The sequence below is a fragment of the Triticum aestivum genome, chromosome 2B (genome assembly GCF_018294505.1).
Source record: "Triticum aestivum cultivar Chinese Spring chromosome 2B, IWGSC CS RefSeq v2.1, whole genome shotgun sequence".
Classification (NCBI taxonomy): Eukaryota; Viridiplantae; Streptophyta; class Magnoliopsida; order Poales; family Poaceae; genus Triticum; species Triticum aestivum.
In genome coordinates this window covers 223,955,186-223,973,263 of record NC_057798.1, presented here as the reverse complement: position 1 = coordinate 223,973,263, position 18,078 = coordinate 223,955,186, and the positions used below count along the sequence as shown (strand labels likewise).

General features: G+C 43.4%; 2 protein-coding genes and 1 long non-coding RNA gene across 3 annotated transcripts; 1 reads left to right on the top strand and 2 right to left on the bottom strand.

Annotated features, from left to right (window-relative positions):
* Window positions 1–1,443: 1,443 nt before the first annotated feature.
* LOC123041100 (uncharacterized) lies at window positions 1,444–2,049 on the bottom strand. The gene is made up of 2 exons (XM_044463807.1): window positions 1,971–2,049; window positions 1,444–1,881 (listed from the first exon to the last, which is right to left on the bottom strand). The coding sequence occupies exons 1-2, from the start codon at window positions 2,013–2,015 to the stop codon at window positions 1,549–1,551; spliced, it is 378 nt and encodes a 125-aa protein (XP_044319742.1). The 5' UTR covers window positions 2,016–2,049; the 3' UTR covers window positions 1,444–1,548.
* A 102-nt stretch (window positions 2,050–2,151) lies between these two features.
* On the bottom strand, window positions 2,152–3,907 carry LOC123039173 (uncharacterized). The gene is made up of 5 exons (XM_044462444.1): window positions 3,733–3,907; window positions 3,544–3,630; window positions 2,667–2,840; window positions 2,324–2,491; window positions 2,152–2,241 (listed from the first exon to the last, which is right to left on the bottom strand). The coding sequence occupies exons 1-5, from the start codon at window positions 3,883–3,885 to the stop codon at window positions 2,152–2,154; spliced, it is 672 nt and encodes a 223-aa protein (XP_044318379.1). The 5' UTR covers window positions 3,886–3,907.
* A 9,256-nt stretch (window positions 3,908–13,163) lies between these two features.
* LOC123041099 (uncharacterized) lies at window positions 13,164–15,976 on the top strand. The gene is made up of 4 exons (XR_006418367.1): window positions 13,164–13,527; window positions 13,919–13,962; window positions 14,355–14,468; window positions 14,564–15,976. It is a non-coding gene; the product is annotated as an uncharacterized lncRNA (long non-coding RNA).
* The last annotated feature ends 2,102 nt before the right edge of the window (window positions 15,977–18,078 follow it).

Below are 18,078 nucleotides of genomic sequence, written 5' to 3'. Positions count from 1 at the left end.
AAGCAGGAGTAGGGTTTTACACCACACGGTGGCCCGAACCTGGGTTGCTCACTGTGTCTTTGTCGTGCCCAGCTCATAGTCGCATAGCCGCAAGCCAAGTACCGGGAGTTTGAACTGTGGTTTTGGAACATTTCCCATGGCTCAGAATCAATCCCGCAACAATTAGATCACAGGTCAACAGATCTTGCAGAAACTCTCGGTGAATGCTCTCAATACTTGGCGTAAGTTTGTGACTTTGTGGATGGAAACGATGAAGATACTTTTTAGGAGGAGCCTTACAAACATTTTGGGGCTTGGTGGTGCAAGGGAAAATGGGTGTCCAATGCAACAATGATCTTTAGTGTTTAAATAAAAAATAAAAGGCAAATTAGGGTTTTCGAGGTAAAACCCCAAGTCAAAGCAACCAAAACAAGTCACATATCAAGAGTGCAAATAAAATCCAAAAACACTAAAAGAAAAAGACAGAAGCCAATCTAAAAAAGAATTTTCCAGGAGTGTAAATCCAAGGTGGTCCACGACCGGACCGCCGAGCGTTGGATACAGGTGTGCCTTGGATGGAAAAGCACGTCCAGACCATACGGTCTGGTCGGTTTGAGGTTCCGCGTTGAAGATGCCCTAATACCGTACGTCGTGCTTGTGTTTTATTGCATTGGAGTGTACAAAGTATAGGTAAAGTACAAAGGGATTAGATATATCTACGACGAGCTCAACCTCTAGCTTATATAACATATCGGCGGTCCTAGAGTTTACACAACTAGGTCGGCTACATCGGTGAAGGCAGAGTCCTCCACAACTCCAGTATCGTCAGATTGTACTCCAAGTCTTTGAGAGTCTTCTTGTGACAGAACCAACCTAGGGGTTATAGCCAGGCCCACCAGGCTAGGAACCAACGTGGCGAGGACCCCTCGGCCAGGACACCGACACTCTATATGTTGGTCAATTCATTATTTCACTCAATGCGACAACTTGAAAATCACCATGTTGTATAGCCCGGACGCGCCACCGTGTTGTACCATAGGACCAAGACATGCTATTTACGTTCATACACTGTTAGGTGAAAGCTCAAAGGGCATAGTGCGTGAGACAACATGTGCAGATTCTAACTCGAGTAAAAAAACTTGTCAAACATCCGATTGTCTTTGGATGTAATATTTATATTTGAACTATTGTTGTATTAGGGATATATGCATGTTATTTATGGATGAATTGCATTATTTCTATAACTATTGTGTCCGGCGGACTAATAGGGTACATGGTTGGATGGCTGAATCCGGTAACCGTGTCCGCATACGAGTCCAAACCAGTCTTTGGATGTAATTGTGTCTATTTCAGGGTAATAGACATGTTTGGATGGCGGCTACCGTATCCGTGTCCACGGTGAAGTCCGGACTAGTCCATGGATAAACATTCCGTCTATTTTAAGGGTGGGCGCCGAAAAGAATTGATTTGCAATCGTTTTTCCGCTCAAATTGTACCTTAGTTCTCGCATATTATAAGATGACACGTCTGCTAAAAAGGAAAAATTAAAGGGAAAAGGAGTTCTGCTAGCTATGCATCTCCGGGGCCACCATACTGGAATTCTGAATCTGAAGTGACCATCACGTCGTATATGTTGGAGTTCTCGACGTCCTTGGTCGCCCTAACTTTGACTTTCGTGCAGCCGCGCGTCTCTACCGACTTGAACTTGGCGGCGCCATTGTTACTGCGGGGCCCCGGTGCTATGCCGCTGCCCATGGGAGGCCTCTTACTCCCCGGTGGCGCATACACGATCCCTCCCAGCTGGACCTGAGTGCTGCCGTCCATGCCATTGACTATGGCGGGTGGGAAGTACCCGACCACCATTCCGTTGACATAAACAAACCAGTTCCCGGTCTGGTCATACTGTAAACAACATAATAATAATTGTATTTCAGGAAGACTTGTCAAGACTTAGTTGTTCAGGAATGTGTGATGAATGAAGGTGATCTCACCCTGCTGATGGCTAAAGCAATTGATGATCCAATTGGAAGGACCATCCCAGGGGCGATATATGGGTTTACCGCCACAAATCCGGGGCACTGCATGTTCAAGCAGCCCGTCTCTTTGTAGTCATCAGCCTGTATCAAAAGATATATATTTCAGTGTAAATGTACTGTACAACATAAACAAAGTTTAGCCCATTGCATACAAATCTGTTAAAATACGCACCGTCCAGAATACCAGGAAACGACTCTGTCCGTCGCCTTCACGGCGAGGATCGATCTGGTAGTGCAACAGGTGCTAGTGTCAGAAGAGACGACAACAACAGTGTATTCACCTCAGCTTGTCAAATGTCAAAACTTACATGCCATCCAGCTTGCACGACGGTCACATTGCTTGACCTGTCGTCCACAACTAGCATCTGAGCTGTGGAAGCAGCATCTGACGGCATAGGGAGATAATACACCTCGATCGAAGCACTCGCGCTCTGGAATGTCTTGCCTTTCTCGCAGTCTAACAACACCTGGGCGAACTAGGGGAAAGCCATGGCATGAATGGTGAGAATGTCAATCCCGTTGCTCAGATAATGAGTAGTACAGTAGTATTCTGAACCCAAACAATTCAATGATGAAGGAATAATGCAATAAAGATTCAACACAAATCTATCTTAAAAACAATCGGGAGAAACGTTGACGATGGCAACTCACATGCTGCCCGTCAATTCCACTCGTGTCTTGCGTTGACGTTGGTTTGTACACCGGACGAAGTGCACGTCCCCTTACAAGATCTTCCTTGAGAGTTCTCCGTATCGGGACAGTTCCGTAAGGACAACTTACCCCTGTTGTCGGTAGACCAGTGCCGGAACTTGAATTTGGAGGCATCTAATTTCAGATAGAGGTTTCTCAAAAAAATCTCTCAACAATTTGAGCATACCAAAGCAAATAGTAAGAATTGATGATACACAGGGTGATTTTTTTTTTTTGAATTACCACAAACCGATGGGTTCCACAATAAAATAATGATTAGTGTGCAAAAAAAAACTTTTTACTTTATAGTGCAAATACAATCAGAATGCACTTTTGCGGGGACGAACATGTACTAATCGTTATTTCAAGAGCCATGCATGAGCCATATGCATGGCATGCATATCTCCAACAAAACCGGATGGCCAAGGCATGCAACATGGGAAAAATCAATCGGTAAGATAGTTTTAAACCCAATATATTCAAGTAATTAACTACCAAGAGGAAGCGGAACGGGAGTAACTACTCCATGTAATTACCCTAACGTGCTGCAGTTGGAACTTGGAAGGAAGGGGCAGAAACGAAAATCCTAGTGGGAAATAGAACTATAGTGCCGTTGTTTTTTCGAGAGCCATTTGCTATGGTATGTGCCGTATCAACTACAGTGCTCGGGAATACTACAAGGACATGTCAGAGTCTAATACAAGGGCGGATAGATCTGTAAATCTGACATCGATGACTAAAAAAACTGATTACATCAAGAATTCGTACCATGTTTCAAAAAGCAACAAAAATTCCTACAATTGTTTGACAGTAAAGATAGAAAGTATAGAATGGTGACCTGTAGTATGTGGTTCTTCAGGAGAGGGTGATCGAATGCGGGCTGCTTGTAAATGTCAACGCAGTCAAAAACTACCCCATAATTATCCTGTCATTTCATCAAATACAGAATAAGTACGTCGGATTTGGATTCTCGAAACATCTTGAGAACTTACAAGGAAGTGTTTGTTCCCATGGCAAGGTACGTTACCTTGAAGGATTTGACATAGGGCTTGTTAAGCATCTTGAGCTCTCTCTCCAGTTCGAAGTCGCTTTCCGAGAGCGTTGAACTTCTTCCCCGGCCACAGCTAAAGAACAGAAAAGAGAGGAATAGCATCACAATGATCAACGGGTGCCTCTTCATCTTAACTTCTTCTTGATTGAAAATCGCCTACGACATTGGGCCGTCCTTCGTAATTCTAACGCACATATATAAGTGCCAAAGTATTGGGTTGCATTGAAAGTGTAAGGATTATATGGGAACCAGTAATTACGGAGAGACAACAAGATAATTCGGTGATTTCCTATTCTTATTGCGTTGATTCTGTTGTTGATAAAAAGAATTCATTCCTTTAATGGAGGAATTAGACACCTGATTCCGGGAAGGAATTGGCCATATACTAGCATTAGATGGCAATACAGAATCATACTATCTCGCGCGCGAGCGTTGGCACGCTCGTTTTCCGACAGGATGTGTTCTCCAAAAAGGGAAAGTGTACAACGCCTTCTTAATTGCCTTAGGATTAGTTGCAGGATCAAATTAGAGCGGCCCCCACCCCCCTGAAAATCAGGGCGGGGGTGGAGGGGCAATTAAATGTTGATTGGGTTGTGTTCTTACCATATTAATCGCTCCATGCATGGAGTGCTTGCTTTCAAGTCGCACTTCCTCCGTTTTTATTTACTCTGCATATTAGAGTTGACTGGAGCCAAATTTTATAAAGTTTGATCAAGTTTGTATAAAACAATATAGACATTTATTATAATAAATCTATACGATGTGAAAGTACATTCGATAATAAATCTAATGTTATTGATTTGTTATTGTATATCTTAATATTTTTGTTTATAAACTTAGTCAAAGTTTGTAAAGCTTGACTTTGACCAAAACTAATATGCGAACTAAATAAAAATGAAGGGAGTACTTCGCGTCCATCTGCTCCCCATGCAAAAGAAAGTAATCCTACGCAATTAATGCTACTACTTGTGAGGATGCTACTCTGTTGAGTACTAGTCTGTGAATTGATTCGATCCTTGGTACGCGCGGCCGTGAACGAGTCAATTCGTTGATTTTGTTACTACACTTTCTCAATGACCTCATGTTTAATTTGGCAATATGGATATGACTAGGCGACTGCTGCAACACATCTAAGTACTAGCTATATTTCGCGTCAAAAAGGAAACGTAAGTACCTAATCATGCGCGTGCATAATTTGATGGAATCGAGCGGCCGCCGCTACGTGACAAAACAAATGACTGGGACAAGCCGGCCAGACTGCATGAGCAAGAGCTTAGTGGTTGTTTTATTTTTTGATTAGGTAGAGACACACGAGGTGCATGCAACACTTAATGTGCATTTAATTTTGTTTCAAGAAAATTCAAAAAACCAGAACATTTGAACTGCACGTCGGAATTAAGATCTGTTTTCACCATTGGAATCCCCGCGACAAGATCTTTGAAACTAGATCACGGATGGGTATGTTTTGACAAAAAAAATTTCATGTCAACTTTCGTGCTATATGGTGCAACTCTATTAGTACATGGTGCAACTTTGGTACTGCATCGTGCAACTTTTTTCAAAACTAATTTACTTCATGATCCAACTTTTTATAAGTTGCAACCTAACCCATGATAACCTGATGTGGAACTAGTCTACTATCCCAACCAACTACCTAGTTATTGATGTGCAATCCTCCTTCCCATTCGTGGATGTGTAGTTTTTCACTGCTAGCACACCCTACCTCACCTACCTTATCAACGATATGTTCAACTTGGTTTGTTGTTTCAGCAAGCCGCCTAGTAGTCGGTGTGCAACTTCTCCTCCTTACTTTATCGATGAGTAATTTTAGTTGGCTGAGCAAAAGATGGAGTTGCACATTGTCTACTAGGCAGTTGGTCGGCGCAACATATGAAGTTGCACATCTCACAGACAAGGATAGTTGCATGGTGAAAATCGCACATTCATGAGGGTATTGAAAATTTGCATATTGACTAGGCGCTAAAGTTGCACATCTCACCAGCTGTGTAGTTTGGACGTCGTGCTAGTAGCGAAAACTACACATCCACAGGGGGTATGATGGGAAGTTGCACATCACCGTTAGACAGTTGGCCATGGCTACATTCGAAGTTGCACATTCACTGCTAGGCAGTTGACCGAGGTCGCGAACAGAAAACTTGCAAATCAACATGCAGCGGGAAAGTTGCACATCAACTATTAGCCAGTTGGCATGGGCAACAGATGAAGTTGCACATCTCATTGGCAGGGGTAGTTTGGAATGAAGGTGCTATCACTAAAAACTGCACGTCCTCGCGGAGGGAAAAATTGCACATCAGCTGTCAAGTAGTTGCACATCGACTACTAAATAGTTGCATCATACGGGGACTAAATTTCACACAAAAAGTTAGTCAAAACATACTCATCGGCATCTAGTTTCGAAGAGCATGTCTTGAGGATTCCAATGATGGAAGCGAATCTTAATTCTGATGTTCGGTTCAAAAGTAATGATTTTTTTAGAAAAATTAACCCCGCATTAATGTGTTCATAGTTGTTCGCATCTATGAAAACAACATGTCCGTGAGTAGGGGGAAAATTGCAACCGACGATGAGATAGTTGCACATCGACTACTGAACAGTTGCACCAAACGGGGAGTCAGTTGCACACAAAAATTTCATCGCAACACACCCATGCGGAATCTAGTTTTGAAGACCACGTCGTCATGGTTCCAACGGTGAAAATGGAACTTAATTCCCACGCGTAGTTTATAAGTTATGACTTTTTGAAAATTTTGAAATACATATTAAATGCGTTTGCACCTGTTCATATATGCTTTTGTATTTTCTTGCCCATTGCACGCTACTTTGACACTATAATATGAATTAGTTTTCCTTGCATGTGAATTAGGGAGACAAATTATTTCCATTTATGGATTAGAGAGAAAATACTTCCTTTTTGGTCGGCCGCTCCGGGCCGCTAGGGAGCAGCCGGATGGTCCCTGGACGCGTCCGAAAGGAAATACTAGCTAAATTTAATAACAAAGAATCAGGTGAAAACCAACAACCAAAGAAAATATGAAGGACGTCGCTACATGTTGTCCGGCTGAAAACTGGACAAGATGAGCCGCCTCGTCCACCGTTTAGTCAATGCATCGTCAGTGGGAGGATTCCCTCAGCACCACAACGCCCACCTCGTCTTCTTCTCGAGTGCTTCCCAACACGAGTCATGCTGCGCGCGGGGGCTTTGCAACATGACTCATGTAGCAAACCGGTGGGTCAGTTCATAACATGAGTCATGTTGCGCTCGACAGTTTGCAACATGACGCATGTTGCAAGACGGTTCACTAAGGTTCCAGCCATCACAACAACCTCTTTGCAACAAGGCACATGTTGTGAAGCCCCCTTTTCAACACGACACATGTTGTGAAGCCCGCCAACTTAAAGGACGCTACCTCAGTGACCTTCCCTTGTCGCAACACTAGCCAGGCATGACACCAAACCATGGTGGCTGCAGTCCTCGCAATAGCCTCAACTGCCTCTGATCTGTACATCGCTCGCAACAACCGCCGGCCTAGTAGGGACATCCGACTTGGTGTTGGGATGGTTGCCAGATGCAAGATTGACGGATTCGGGGGATGACACGTACACGATAAAGACGATGTGTGCCAGAGGATAGGGTTGTTTGTAGATGGTTGGGGGGACACGTGCCTACGCGTAGGGGATGTTGTTCAAGCCAGTGCAATGCATGTGCGTCGCACATCATAACAAATTGGAGAGATTTGGAGGCGGTCGATGGGGCACCACGTTCGGTCGTTTGATTACAATAATTTCCCAAACATGAAAGAGAAAGATTAAGATGGCCCCAACTATTTTTTTACCCTAAAACCGTAGAACAATTTTTCTATGGTAATTTTCATTTATATATTAAAATATTTACAAAGGGTACAAATAAACACCTCTCAACCCATGCCAGTTCTAGGAATCATCATCTAGTGAATGTTACAAGTGTTGCTCAACCCGGCTACTAATTTGGAGTGCTTTAGCTTGCCTAGCTCTAATTTGTGTGGACCAAAGGCCCTCTTTTAAGTAGTACATCCAGCCCTGGAGGTGAGGGGCAGCTCATATAAAAAATTTATCATTATGAATGGACCATAAACTCTAGCGGCCCATTAGCACAGATGCAGTGCCCTAGGCAATCAAAGCAGCACTCCTCTCATGAGTACCATATTTTCTCCAGAAGCAGTTATTTAGATAAATGTTTAGTTGCTTTACCACAGATGCAGGTAACATGAGGGTGTGCATGAAGAAAATTGGTAGGCTCGAGAAAACAGATTTAATTAAAGTGAGTTTGTCTCTAGTGGATAGCAAAATGCAGCAGCCCAGAAGTCTGTGTTCAACTCTTCTACGTAAAGGGACAAAATCTTCAACTCTGGGCTTTGTGATACTCAGGGGGAGGCCAAGGTTGGTATGTGGGAGGGTACCAATCTGACAACCAAAGAGTGGAGATAGCTCCTGCATCTTGTGATCTAAAGTATTGACTGCAATCATAGTGGATTTGGCATAGTTTACTTTCAGTATAGTATATGCAACATAATGAAGGAGCAGATTCTTAATGTTGTTCAATTGTGTAGCCTCAGCTTGAACTACCAATGTAGTGTCATCTGCATATTGAATAATGGGAATGTCTGGAGTGGTATTTGAAGGAAATATGCCCTAAACGCAATAATAAAGTTATTATTTTATATTTCCTTATTCATGATAAATGTTTATTATTCATGCTAGAATTGTATTGATCGGAAACCTTAATGCATGTGTGAATACATAGACAAACACTGTGTCGCTAGTGAGCCTCTACTTGACTAGCTCATTGATCAAAGATGGTTAAGGTTTCCTAACCATGGGCATGAGTTGTCATTTGATAACGGGATCACATCATTAGGAGAATGATGTGATGGACAAGACCCAACCGTTAGCATAGCATATGATCATTCGGTTTATTGCTACTACTTTCTTAATGTCAAATGCATGTTCCTTCGACCATGAGATCATGCAACTCCCAGATACTGGAGGAATACCTTGTGTGCTATCAAACATCACAACGTAACTGGGTGATCATAAAGATGCTCTACAGGTATCTCCGAAGGTGTCTATTGAGTTGGTGTGAATCGAGATTGGGATTTATCACTCCGTGTATCGGAGAGGTATCTCCGGGCCCGCTCGGTAATACACATCACAAGAAGCTTGCAAGCAAAGTGACTAAGGAGTTAGTTGCAAGATGATGTATTACGGAACGAGTAACTTGCCGGTAACGAGATTGAACTAGGTATAGAGATACTGACGATCAAATCTCGGGCAAGTAACATACCGATAGACAAAGGGAATTACATATGTTGTCATAAAGTTTCAACTAATGAAAGGTCTTCGTGAAATATGTAGCAATCAATATGGGCATCCAGGTCCCGCTATTGGTTATTGACCGTAGAGGTGTCTCGGTCATGACTACATAATTCCCGAACCCATAGGGTCGCACGCTTAACGTTCATTGATGCTAGAGTAGTATTGGCATATTTGATGAGTGGTAGCCAAATGTTGTTAGGAGTCCCGGATGAGATCCCGGACGTCACAAGGAATCTCGGAATGGTTGAGAGGTAAAGATTTATATATGGGAAGTCATATTTTGGGTTCCGGAAAAAGGTGTTGTTTTTTCGGTATTGTACCGGGAAGCTTCCAGAAGGTTTCGGAGGATTCTGGAGGGGTCCGGAAGTCCCCAAGTGTGTTAACCACGACCCAAGGGCTAGCATGGTCTGCGGGGAGGTGCCCTGGCCTTATTGGGCTAGGCGCACCAAGTCCTCCAAAGCCCATATGGCTAGGGAAGGCAAAAAAGGAAGGAGTCCTAGTAGGAATAGGATTGGACTTGGAGTCCAAGTCCTGTACCCCTTAGCTGCACCCTAGGGCTCGGAGGGGCTGTTTCCCACGCCCCTCCACCTATATAGAGTGGGGAGGGGCACCCCAAGAGGATACACCAAGCCCTTGGCGCCCCTCTCTCTCCCGTTACTCCGTAGTTCCACCGCCTCGTCCCGGCGACGCTTAGCGAAGTGCTGTCGGTGCTCCACCACCACCATCACCACCACGCCGCCGTGTTGGTTGTGATCTGATCTACTTCTCCTCTCCCTCTTGCTGTATCAAGAAGGAGGATACGTCATCGAGCCGCACGTGTGCTAAACTCGAAGGTGCCATCCGTTCGGCACTAGATCGGTTGGATCGTGATCGGATCGCGAAGAGTACGACTACATCAACTGCATGATAAACACTTCCGCTTAGCGATCTACAAGGGTATGTAGATTCTCTCCCCCTCTCGTGGCTATGCATCTCCATGGATAGATCTTGCGTGTGTGTACAATATTTTTGTTTTCCATGCAACATTCCCCAACAGTGGCATCAGAGCCAGGTCTATGCGTAGATGATATGCACGAGTAAAACACAAAGAGTTGGGGGCGGTGATAGTCATACTGCTTACCACCAACGTCTTATTTTGGTTCGGCGGTATTGTTGGATGAAGCGGCCCGGACCAACCTTACATGACCGCGTTTATGAGACCGGTTCCACTGACAGACATGCAACTAGTTTTGCATAAAGGTTGCTGGCGGGTGTCTGTTTCTCCAACTTTAGTTGAATCAAATTTGACTGTGGCTGGTCCTTGTTGAAGGTTAAAACAACAAACTTGACGAAACACCGTTGTGGTTTTGATGCGTAGGTAAGAACGGTTCTTGCTAGAAGCCCGTAGCAGCCACGTAAAACTTGCAACAACAAAGTAGAGGATGTCTAACTTGTTTTTGCAGGGCATGTTGTGATGTGATATGGTCAAGACATGACGCGATATACGTTGTTGTATGAGATGATGATACGTCTCCGTCGTATCTATAATTTTTTATTATTCCATGCCAATATTCTACAACTTTTACATACTTTTGGCAACTTTTTATACTATTTTTTGGACTAACATAATGATCCAGAGTTCCTGTTTGTTGCATGTTTTTTGTTTCACAGAAAATCCATATCAAACAGAGTCCAAACGGGATAAAAACTTGCGGAGATTTTTTTGGAATGTATGTGAATTTTGGGAAGTGGAATCAACGCGAGGCGATGCCCAAGGGGCACACGAGGGTGAAAGGGTGCGCCCTGTGCCCTCGTGGCCACTCCGTAAGGCGGTTGGTGCCCTTCTTTCGCCGCAAGAAAGCTAATATCCGGATAGAAATCGTGTTAAAATTTCAGCCCAATCGGAGTTACGGATCTCCGGGATTTAAGAAACGGTGAAAGGGCAGAATCAGGGAGCGCAGAAACAGAAGGAAACAGAGAGAGAGATCCAATCTCGGAGGGGCTCTCGCCCCTCCGCCGCCATGGAGGCCATGGACCAGAGGGGAAACCCTTCTCCCATCTAGGGGGAAGGTCAAGGAAGAAGAAGAAGAAGGGGGGGTCTCTCCCCCTCTCTCCCGGTGGCGCCAGAACGCCGTCGGGGCCATCATCGCGACAACGATCTACACCAACAACTTCATCGCCATCATCACCAACTCTTCCCCCCTCTATGCAGCGATGTAACCCCTCTTTTACTCTCTGTAATCGCTACTTAAAGATGGTGCTCAACGTTATATATTATTTCCCAATGATGTATGGCTATCCTATGATGCTTGAGTAGATCTGTTTTGTCCTATGGGTTAATTGATGATCGTGATTGGTTTGAGTTGCATGTTTTATTATTGGTGCTGTCCTATGGTGCTCTCCGTGTCGCGCAAGCATGAGGGGTCCCCACTGTTGGGTTTGCAATATGTTCATGATTTGCTTATGGTGGGTGGCGTGAGTGACAGAAGCACAGACCCGAGTAAATATGTTGTTTGCGTATGGGAGTAAAGAGGACTTGATGCCTTATAATGCTATGGTTGGGTTTTACCTTAATGATCTTTAGTAGTTGCGAATCTATACTATTAAAGGAGGATCGAACGTCATGATGGTTCGACCGATGCCACCTCGCCGACCATCGCCATAGAAAACGGAATCGAGCGATGGTACCCCTGCCTCCTAGCACCGTAGAAAATAGAAACAAAGAAAAGGAAAAAAGGGAAAAGTCTGAATAAAACCTTGAACTCGTACTTCCCGTCGAAATCGGACCCTTACCTTCTAATCCCTAAAATCAGTACCCCGTACTTATCAATCTTGGTCAATCCTAACCTTGCAAAATTCTATACTAGTTTGGTGCACTAGGAAAACGCAATCCCCATCGGGATCATCCTCTTCTCTCACTAACTTGGTGGACCTACAGTCTTATCCATCAATCTGCATCTGCATGACGCGCACACACAATGAAACGACGTGGCAGCCCGGCGATGTTGGTGCCGTGTGCAGCTCCAGGAGTGGTTGTGCGATGGCAGACTAGGGGCTTGCCGGCCAGTGGTGTGCAGCCCTGGGAAAAATCTTTACCTAGCTGATTGAGCGCACGAGAGCTTGCAGAGCGCAGCTTCATGGAGAGGAAATGAGGAAGACAACAACAATGGCGACGGTGCTTGATCGAGCGAGTGGCTGGTGTCGTCGCAGTAGCTAGCCCTACATGCTAACGACGATGGTGGATGGAGCACGGGAAACACGAGATCCACATGGACATCACCGTCCGTAGCGTACGCACGCGTCCAGGCTAGGCAGTGTCCCCGCGGGGCGTGAGTGTTCCACCGAGTTGTGTTACTCCAGAAGCCCAGATCGACCAAGCATCCAGTGAATAGTAGTTTGCTGCACGTGGAAAGCTAGCTAGCCTCAAGGATCCATCAGGTGCTCTCTCTACACTTGCATACGTGCATCTTCAAGTTCGACCAATCGATCAACCATGCTTCAGTTTAGTAGTTAGGATCTTGGGGCAGGCCATGACAAAGCCTAGGAAGTTGAGCGCGGGCCGGCGGCCTAGGCGCCCCACAGCGCCGATGAGGCGACGCCACACACGGCGGCAACCATCTCCGGCGTCTAGTACGATCAAAGCTCCCAGACCTCTCCCTGCCCCTTCAATTCTGGCTGGCCATCTCGCATCTTTTTCTTATCGCAGACGTTTCAACAAAGGAGAGAACGACAGGGAGGAAGAGGTTGATGAGAGGGATGGATATGACATGCGGACCCGTATTGTCGGTGAGAGTAGCAGGTGAACCCAGTTGGGATTGCCTTTTTTCCGGTGTGCCAAACAGGTTGAAGGTCGATATTAACCGGGATCAACAAGTATGGGGTGCCGATTTCAGGGATTAAAAGGTGAGGGTTCAATTTCGATAGGGCGTACGAGTTTAAGGTTTTTTTCGGACTTTAGTCAGAAAAAAATAAACCAACCACGTCGCATGAACGCACGTCCCACGCCTTCTCCCCCAACCACCCCTCGCTCCCAAATCTGGATGCACCTCCCGCACCTCGCCACCTCCTTTCCTCGCCTCCCCGCCCAGACCTGGTATCCCATCGGAGGCCGGCGTCCCCAACTCTCTGCCTCTCTACATCAGTCGCTCGCCGAGGGGCCGTACAAACGACCCCCATGTCAGCGCCACATGAGGCCGCTGCCCCCAGCTCTCTGTCTCTTTCCATCTGTTGCTCATCGAGGGGTCGTACAAACGACCCGCAGGTCACCGGTGACTAGCTCTTCCTCCATCCGCCGCTCGATGCCTGCCCAAACGCTAGCCAGAAAAATCAGTTGCTGCTACCTCCCAGCGGCGTCCCACCCCATCCGGAGCGCCGCCTGTCCCCTGGTCCTGCCGCCCCGCACGCTCCTAGCCCATCAAGGTAATTTTCCCTCTCCTTTTACTTTAGACGGTGCATAGCAGTCAGAAGTTGTATGTGTGGCGATGACAAATTGATATGGGGAGTTGAAGGGGATCATGTACACCTTGCTCATGGTGCGGTCGTGATGACATGTACTGCTGGCGATGACGAATGAGTACAACCTTCTGTTCGTCAAGTGTACGGAAACAGAAGGGGATCATGTACTGTTGGGAACAGAAGGTTGTACTCACGATCTTGATAACCATTTAATTTTTTTCTGTGTTAACAAAATCAGCTAATCATATTCTCTAATAGAAGTGAAGTGTACGGAAAGCTACATATGTAATCGCAATACTAACTGTTGCATGAATTGGCTTAATTATGAGTTATCTAACGTTTTTTGTGCCTACAGATTGTTCCTTGTTGGGTTGCAACCTTCATGACAGATGATACGAGGTACATGTTATTCTTTTTCTCTCCGTTTTGAACAGTGGGTAGGTTTGAAAATAATGTTTTGTCAATCAAATTTATTGGTGCAGTATCAACATGAGGTACATCCATAGCAATGAACTGGATTTTTCATTGGTCGACAATTGAAATAGTCACTAGGCTCCCTTGCGTAGTTTCAAATAGTCAGAGGCCCTTGGGTACTCAATAATGTTTACGTTGCAATAATTGGTCAAAAACTGGACCTGGATGTTACACACATTAGGAATATGTTTTCCTCAAATATGATCTCAGCTTGTAAGAAATTGAAAAGGGAGCAGTGTCATCTTCTAATATTTCGTTTCCTCCCTTGAGCTTGATACACTGTTAGTATACATACTCATGTGTGTTTTCTCCTGCAGATTGGTACACTAATATATGTCCAACTGTTGAAAGAAAATAGCATGAATGAATTTAGAGCTTTCTTGCAATGTTCGCTTGCTTGCCGTTGTCTCGTATATGTACATATAAATCAGGTTTGCCCAAGACTTAACCTTTTCTCTAAACATAATTGGTCGGAGCATTTGTCTTTGTTTTAGGATATTTATCCAGACATGAATGCTATTTGTAGGTGTTACAAAGATGGTTGGTGAAGATTATGTTATCAAATCAACAACTGATCTGGTAAAATAAAGAAGCAGCAAATGAGCTAGAAAAAAAAATCAGACTGGAGATGGATAAAACTGGCATCCTAATGTTTCATGCATATTGGTTGCTTGTTTGGCAAAGCATGTTGGTAGATGTGAGAGGTAAACTTGTCTCCAGACCTGCTTGTTGTCCATCCACATAAAGACTTGAACATGTATCTTGTGCAATGCGTGATTCAACTACTAACAACATGGACATTATTGATCATAAATAAATGAGATAGTATATTCTTTAGTTATTTTGGTGGTCTTAGTTCTATTGCGAATAATAGCCCCTTCCAATCAGTTTACCATCTCGAAATATAGAAGTAGCTAGCTTGCTATAGGTTGAACGAGGCATTGCTGCGGCACAAACATTCTGTGGGTCACCAGAATTGGTAACTGTGGTCAAGAAAAAGAAGCTCACTCACAACTACTCAAAGATGGGTTGAAGCCTCAACAAGTATGTTTGCTTGCATGTTACAATGATGATATGACAAAGAGCTTTGCCATGGTATGTTTCCTTATGCCCTGCACCTTTTTAGTTAAGCTGAGATGTGAAATTTTTCATCAATCTAGGAGATCAAGTTTATCAATTTGTATACCTTATCCATCTTTATTAAGTGCTGAAGATGCCAGAATTATTTAGTTTATTTGTAACTGTTGTCACTTCTATCGAGCATCGTGCCCTTGTTGATACTTCAGATCAAACAAGCAGAAGAGAAGCCGAGTCCAAGTACTTGGTTGGCATTCGCATTGCAAGGGAGTGTTAAAGACAGCGACCTTGCCTTCTCCAAGAAAGTCCAAGTACTTGGTTGGCATTTGCATTGCTAGGGAGTGTTAGATACAACGACCTCGCCTTCCCCAAGAAAGTCCAAGTACTTGGTTGGTGTTTGCATTGCAAGGGAGTGTTAGAGACAACGACCTCACCTTCTCCAAGAATGTCCCTGGTGCCAGTGTGAATTATATTATGGACATGGTTTTGGTCACCCAATACTTCGATATCATGAAAGGGATTGGGCATCGTCCAATTCATCTTCATTGTTCATCCCATATGGTCCTGGAGTCGTCAAAGATGTTGTGTCACAGATAAGAGGTGGTCTCCTCCAAGCCAATACCGAAAATGTTGGGTTCTCCCAAGAGTTGTGAAGTTCTTCATCATTAGCCTAGAAATATTACATGATAAATGTTAGCCAATATCATTAGAAATTTATGTACATGCATGAACTACTATATTGAGTTGTGAATTTCAAGTTTTGAACGGTGCTGCTGAGCTGTTGCTGCCTAGATAAAGCTTGCATTGCGTGTGTTCTATAAAAAAACATTTAGCCAGATTCCTGAGTGGTACTTTTTTTGCAACTTGCAACCAAGTCTTGTCATAAATCATCTGGCGATCCTCTACTATGTTTTTGTTGATGTGTTAAGCTCTTCTCGATTAGATTGAGCTTAATGCTCTTTGAGCAGTTTGTTGTTGTGCACAAGCTCAAGTCTTATTTGGAGTCGTTTCTTTTAGTCATCATTATGATGTCCATCCCAGAAAGTGGCATGACAGATTTTGATAGTTTAGTCATTGTAACAAGATAATGAGATGGCTAGAGTAGAAGACTTAAGTTAGCTTTATCCAGTATGATTGTTCACACAAATTATGGGTTTTAAAGGTTCCTTGCTTTTCAACACCTATTCAGATTATGATATCAGTAGTTTGTTTTCATGGTCAGCGATGGACTTGGTTGAGGGCCATGAGGATAATGGTACACGTAGCGTGTGAGAGGGTGCAACCATGTGAGATGGTAGGTTTGCACCAACAATTTGCAAAAGTTAAATTTTCTTACGGTGAAGTTTAAAAAATAGGGGCAAAGGGACATTTAAGTTAATCAAGTCTTATTTTTGCCATGGTCCTAAAATGACGTGGGATAAGCATTATTTGCACTGTGTACATCCTTCCTTGCTCAAAAATCAGAAATAGAAATCAAAATAATATTTTCAATCGATAAATATTATGTACTCATAGAAGTATAAGATAAAAAGTGAAGATGGAGCAAAAGGAGAGATTAGGAGAAGATTAGATATCGTTTTGTCTTCTTAAGTTGGTTGCAATGAGATGAGATTGACCCCGTGGTGCGTGTGTGGGGTGGGGGGCACGAGAAAATCTGTTTATTGATGACAAGTACATGTCATCATGTTCAACAAATTTTTTCAACCGAGACAATTATTTGATCACTATGTTTTTTATCCCGTGGCAACGCACGAGCATTAAACTAGTGCTTGCTAAAGTTCCAATCATAAGTGCATATGATCCAAGTAGAGAAAGTATGTTAGCTTATGCCTCTCCCTCAAATAAAATTGCAATAATGATTACCGGTCTAGTTATCGGTTGACTAGGGACAAATAACTTTCTCGTGACAAAAAGCTCTCTACTAAAACTAACTTAGTTGTGTCTTTATCTAAACAACCCCTAGAATTTATTTGCGTGCTCTTTATTATCTTGCAAACCTATCCAACAACACCTACAAAGTACTTCTAGTTTCATACTTGTTCTAGGTAAAGCGAACGTTAAGCATGCGTAGCGTTGTATTGGTGGTCGATAGAACTTGAGGGAATATTTGTTCTACCTTTAGCTCCTCATTGGGTTTGACACTCTTACTTATCGAAAGAGGCTACAATTGATCCCCTATACTTGTGGGTTATCAAGACCTTTTTCTGGCACCGTTGCCAGGGAGTTATAGCGTGGGGTGAATATTCTCGTGTGTGCTTGTTTGCTTTATCACTAAGTAGTTTTTATTTCTTGTTCTAAGTTGTCCTCTATCTTTAGTTATGGATATGGAACATGAAATATCAAAAAATTAGTGGTACTTGATACTCATGGAGATGGGGAACCTCCTAAAACCCTCAATGCTTGTTATGTGAAAGATATTATGCACTACTTCGATAATCCTGAGAAAACCCCATTCAACTATATAATGGGAGTAACGTTGGATCAACGTGAATACTTTAGGGATTATTGCTTGACTCATAAAGGTAAATTGTTATGGGATCAAATTCATATATTGAAGTGGTATTCTTTGGATCTATGCTCTAGATATGATTATACTTGTTGCTCGAGGATGAATGCTCCACATCTTCCCTTTTCATGGAAATTTAATGATAATGAAACCTTAGCTTCTTATGCTAATGGTATATATGATTATTATGATGTGTAACGAATAGAAGAATTTGTTTCTTTTAAGGGTGCTTATGAAATTGAATGTCTGTTTCTAGAGTATGAAGATTGTGATGATGCTGTTTATAGATCTCAAATTTTTGCTATATTTGAATATTGCTATGAGAACTATGAAAATAATGCTAATATTGATATATTTCTTGAGAAAGTCTCCGCTGTCCAAGAAGAGACTAATATTTTGCAGGAGTCTATGGAAGAAGAAATTAATGACATTGTGAGCTCATTGGATGAAAGAGATGA

Coding starts and splice junctions, on each gene's coding strand:
- LOC123041100 (XM_044463807.1), bottom strand. CDS start 2,015: ATGGTCCTTCCAATTGGATCATCAATTGCTTTAGCCATCAGCAGG. Junction 1,882..1,970: donor TTGCTTTAGCCATCAGCAGG/GTGAGATCACCT, acceptor TGTTGTTTACAG/TATGACCAGACCGGGAACTG.
- LOC123039173 (XM_044462444.1), bottom strand. CDS start 3,885: ATGAAGAGGCACCCGTTGATCATTGTGATGCTATTCCTCTCTTTTCTG. Junction 3,631..3,732: donor CCTATGTCAAATCCTTCAAG/GTAACGTACCTT, acceptor ATGAAATGACAG/GATAATTATGGGGTAGTTTT. Junction 2,242..2,323: donor TCGTGCAAGCTGGATGGCAT/GTAAGTTTTGAC, acceptor TTGCACTACCAG/ATCGATCCTCGCCGTGAAGG.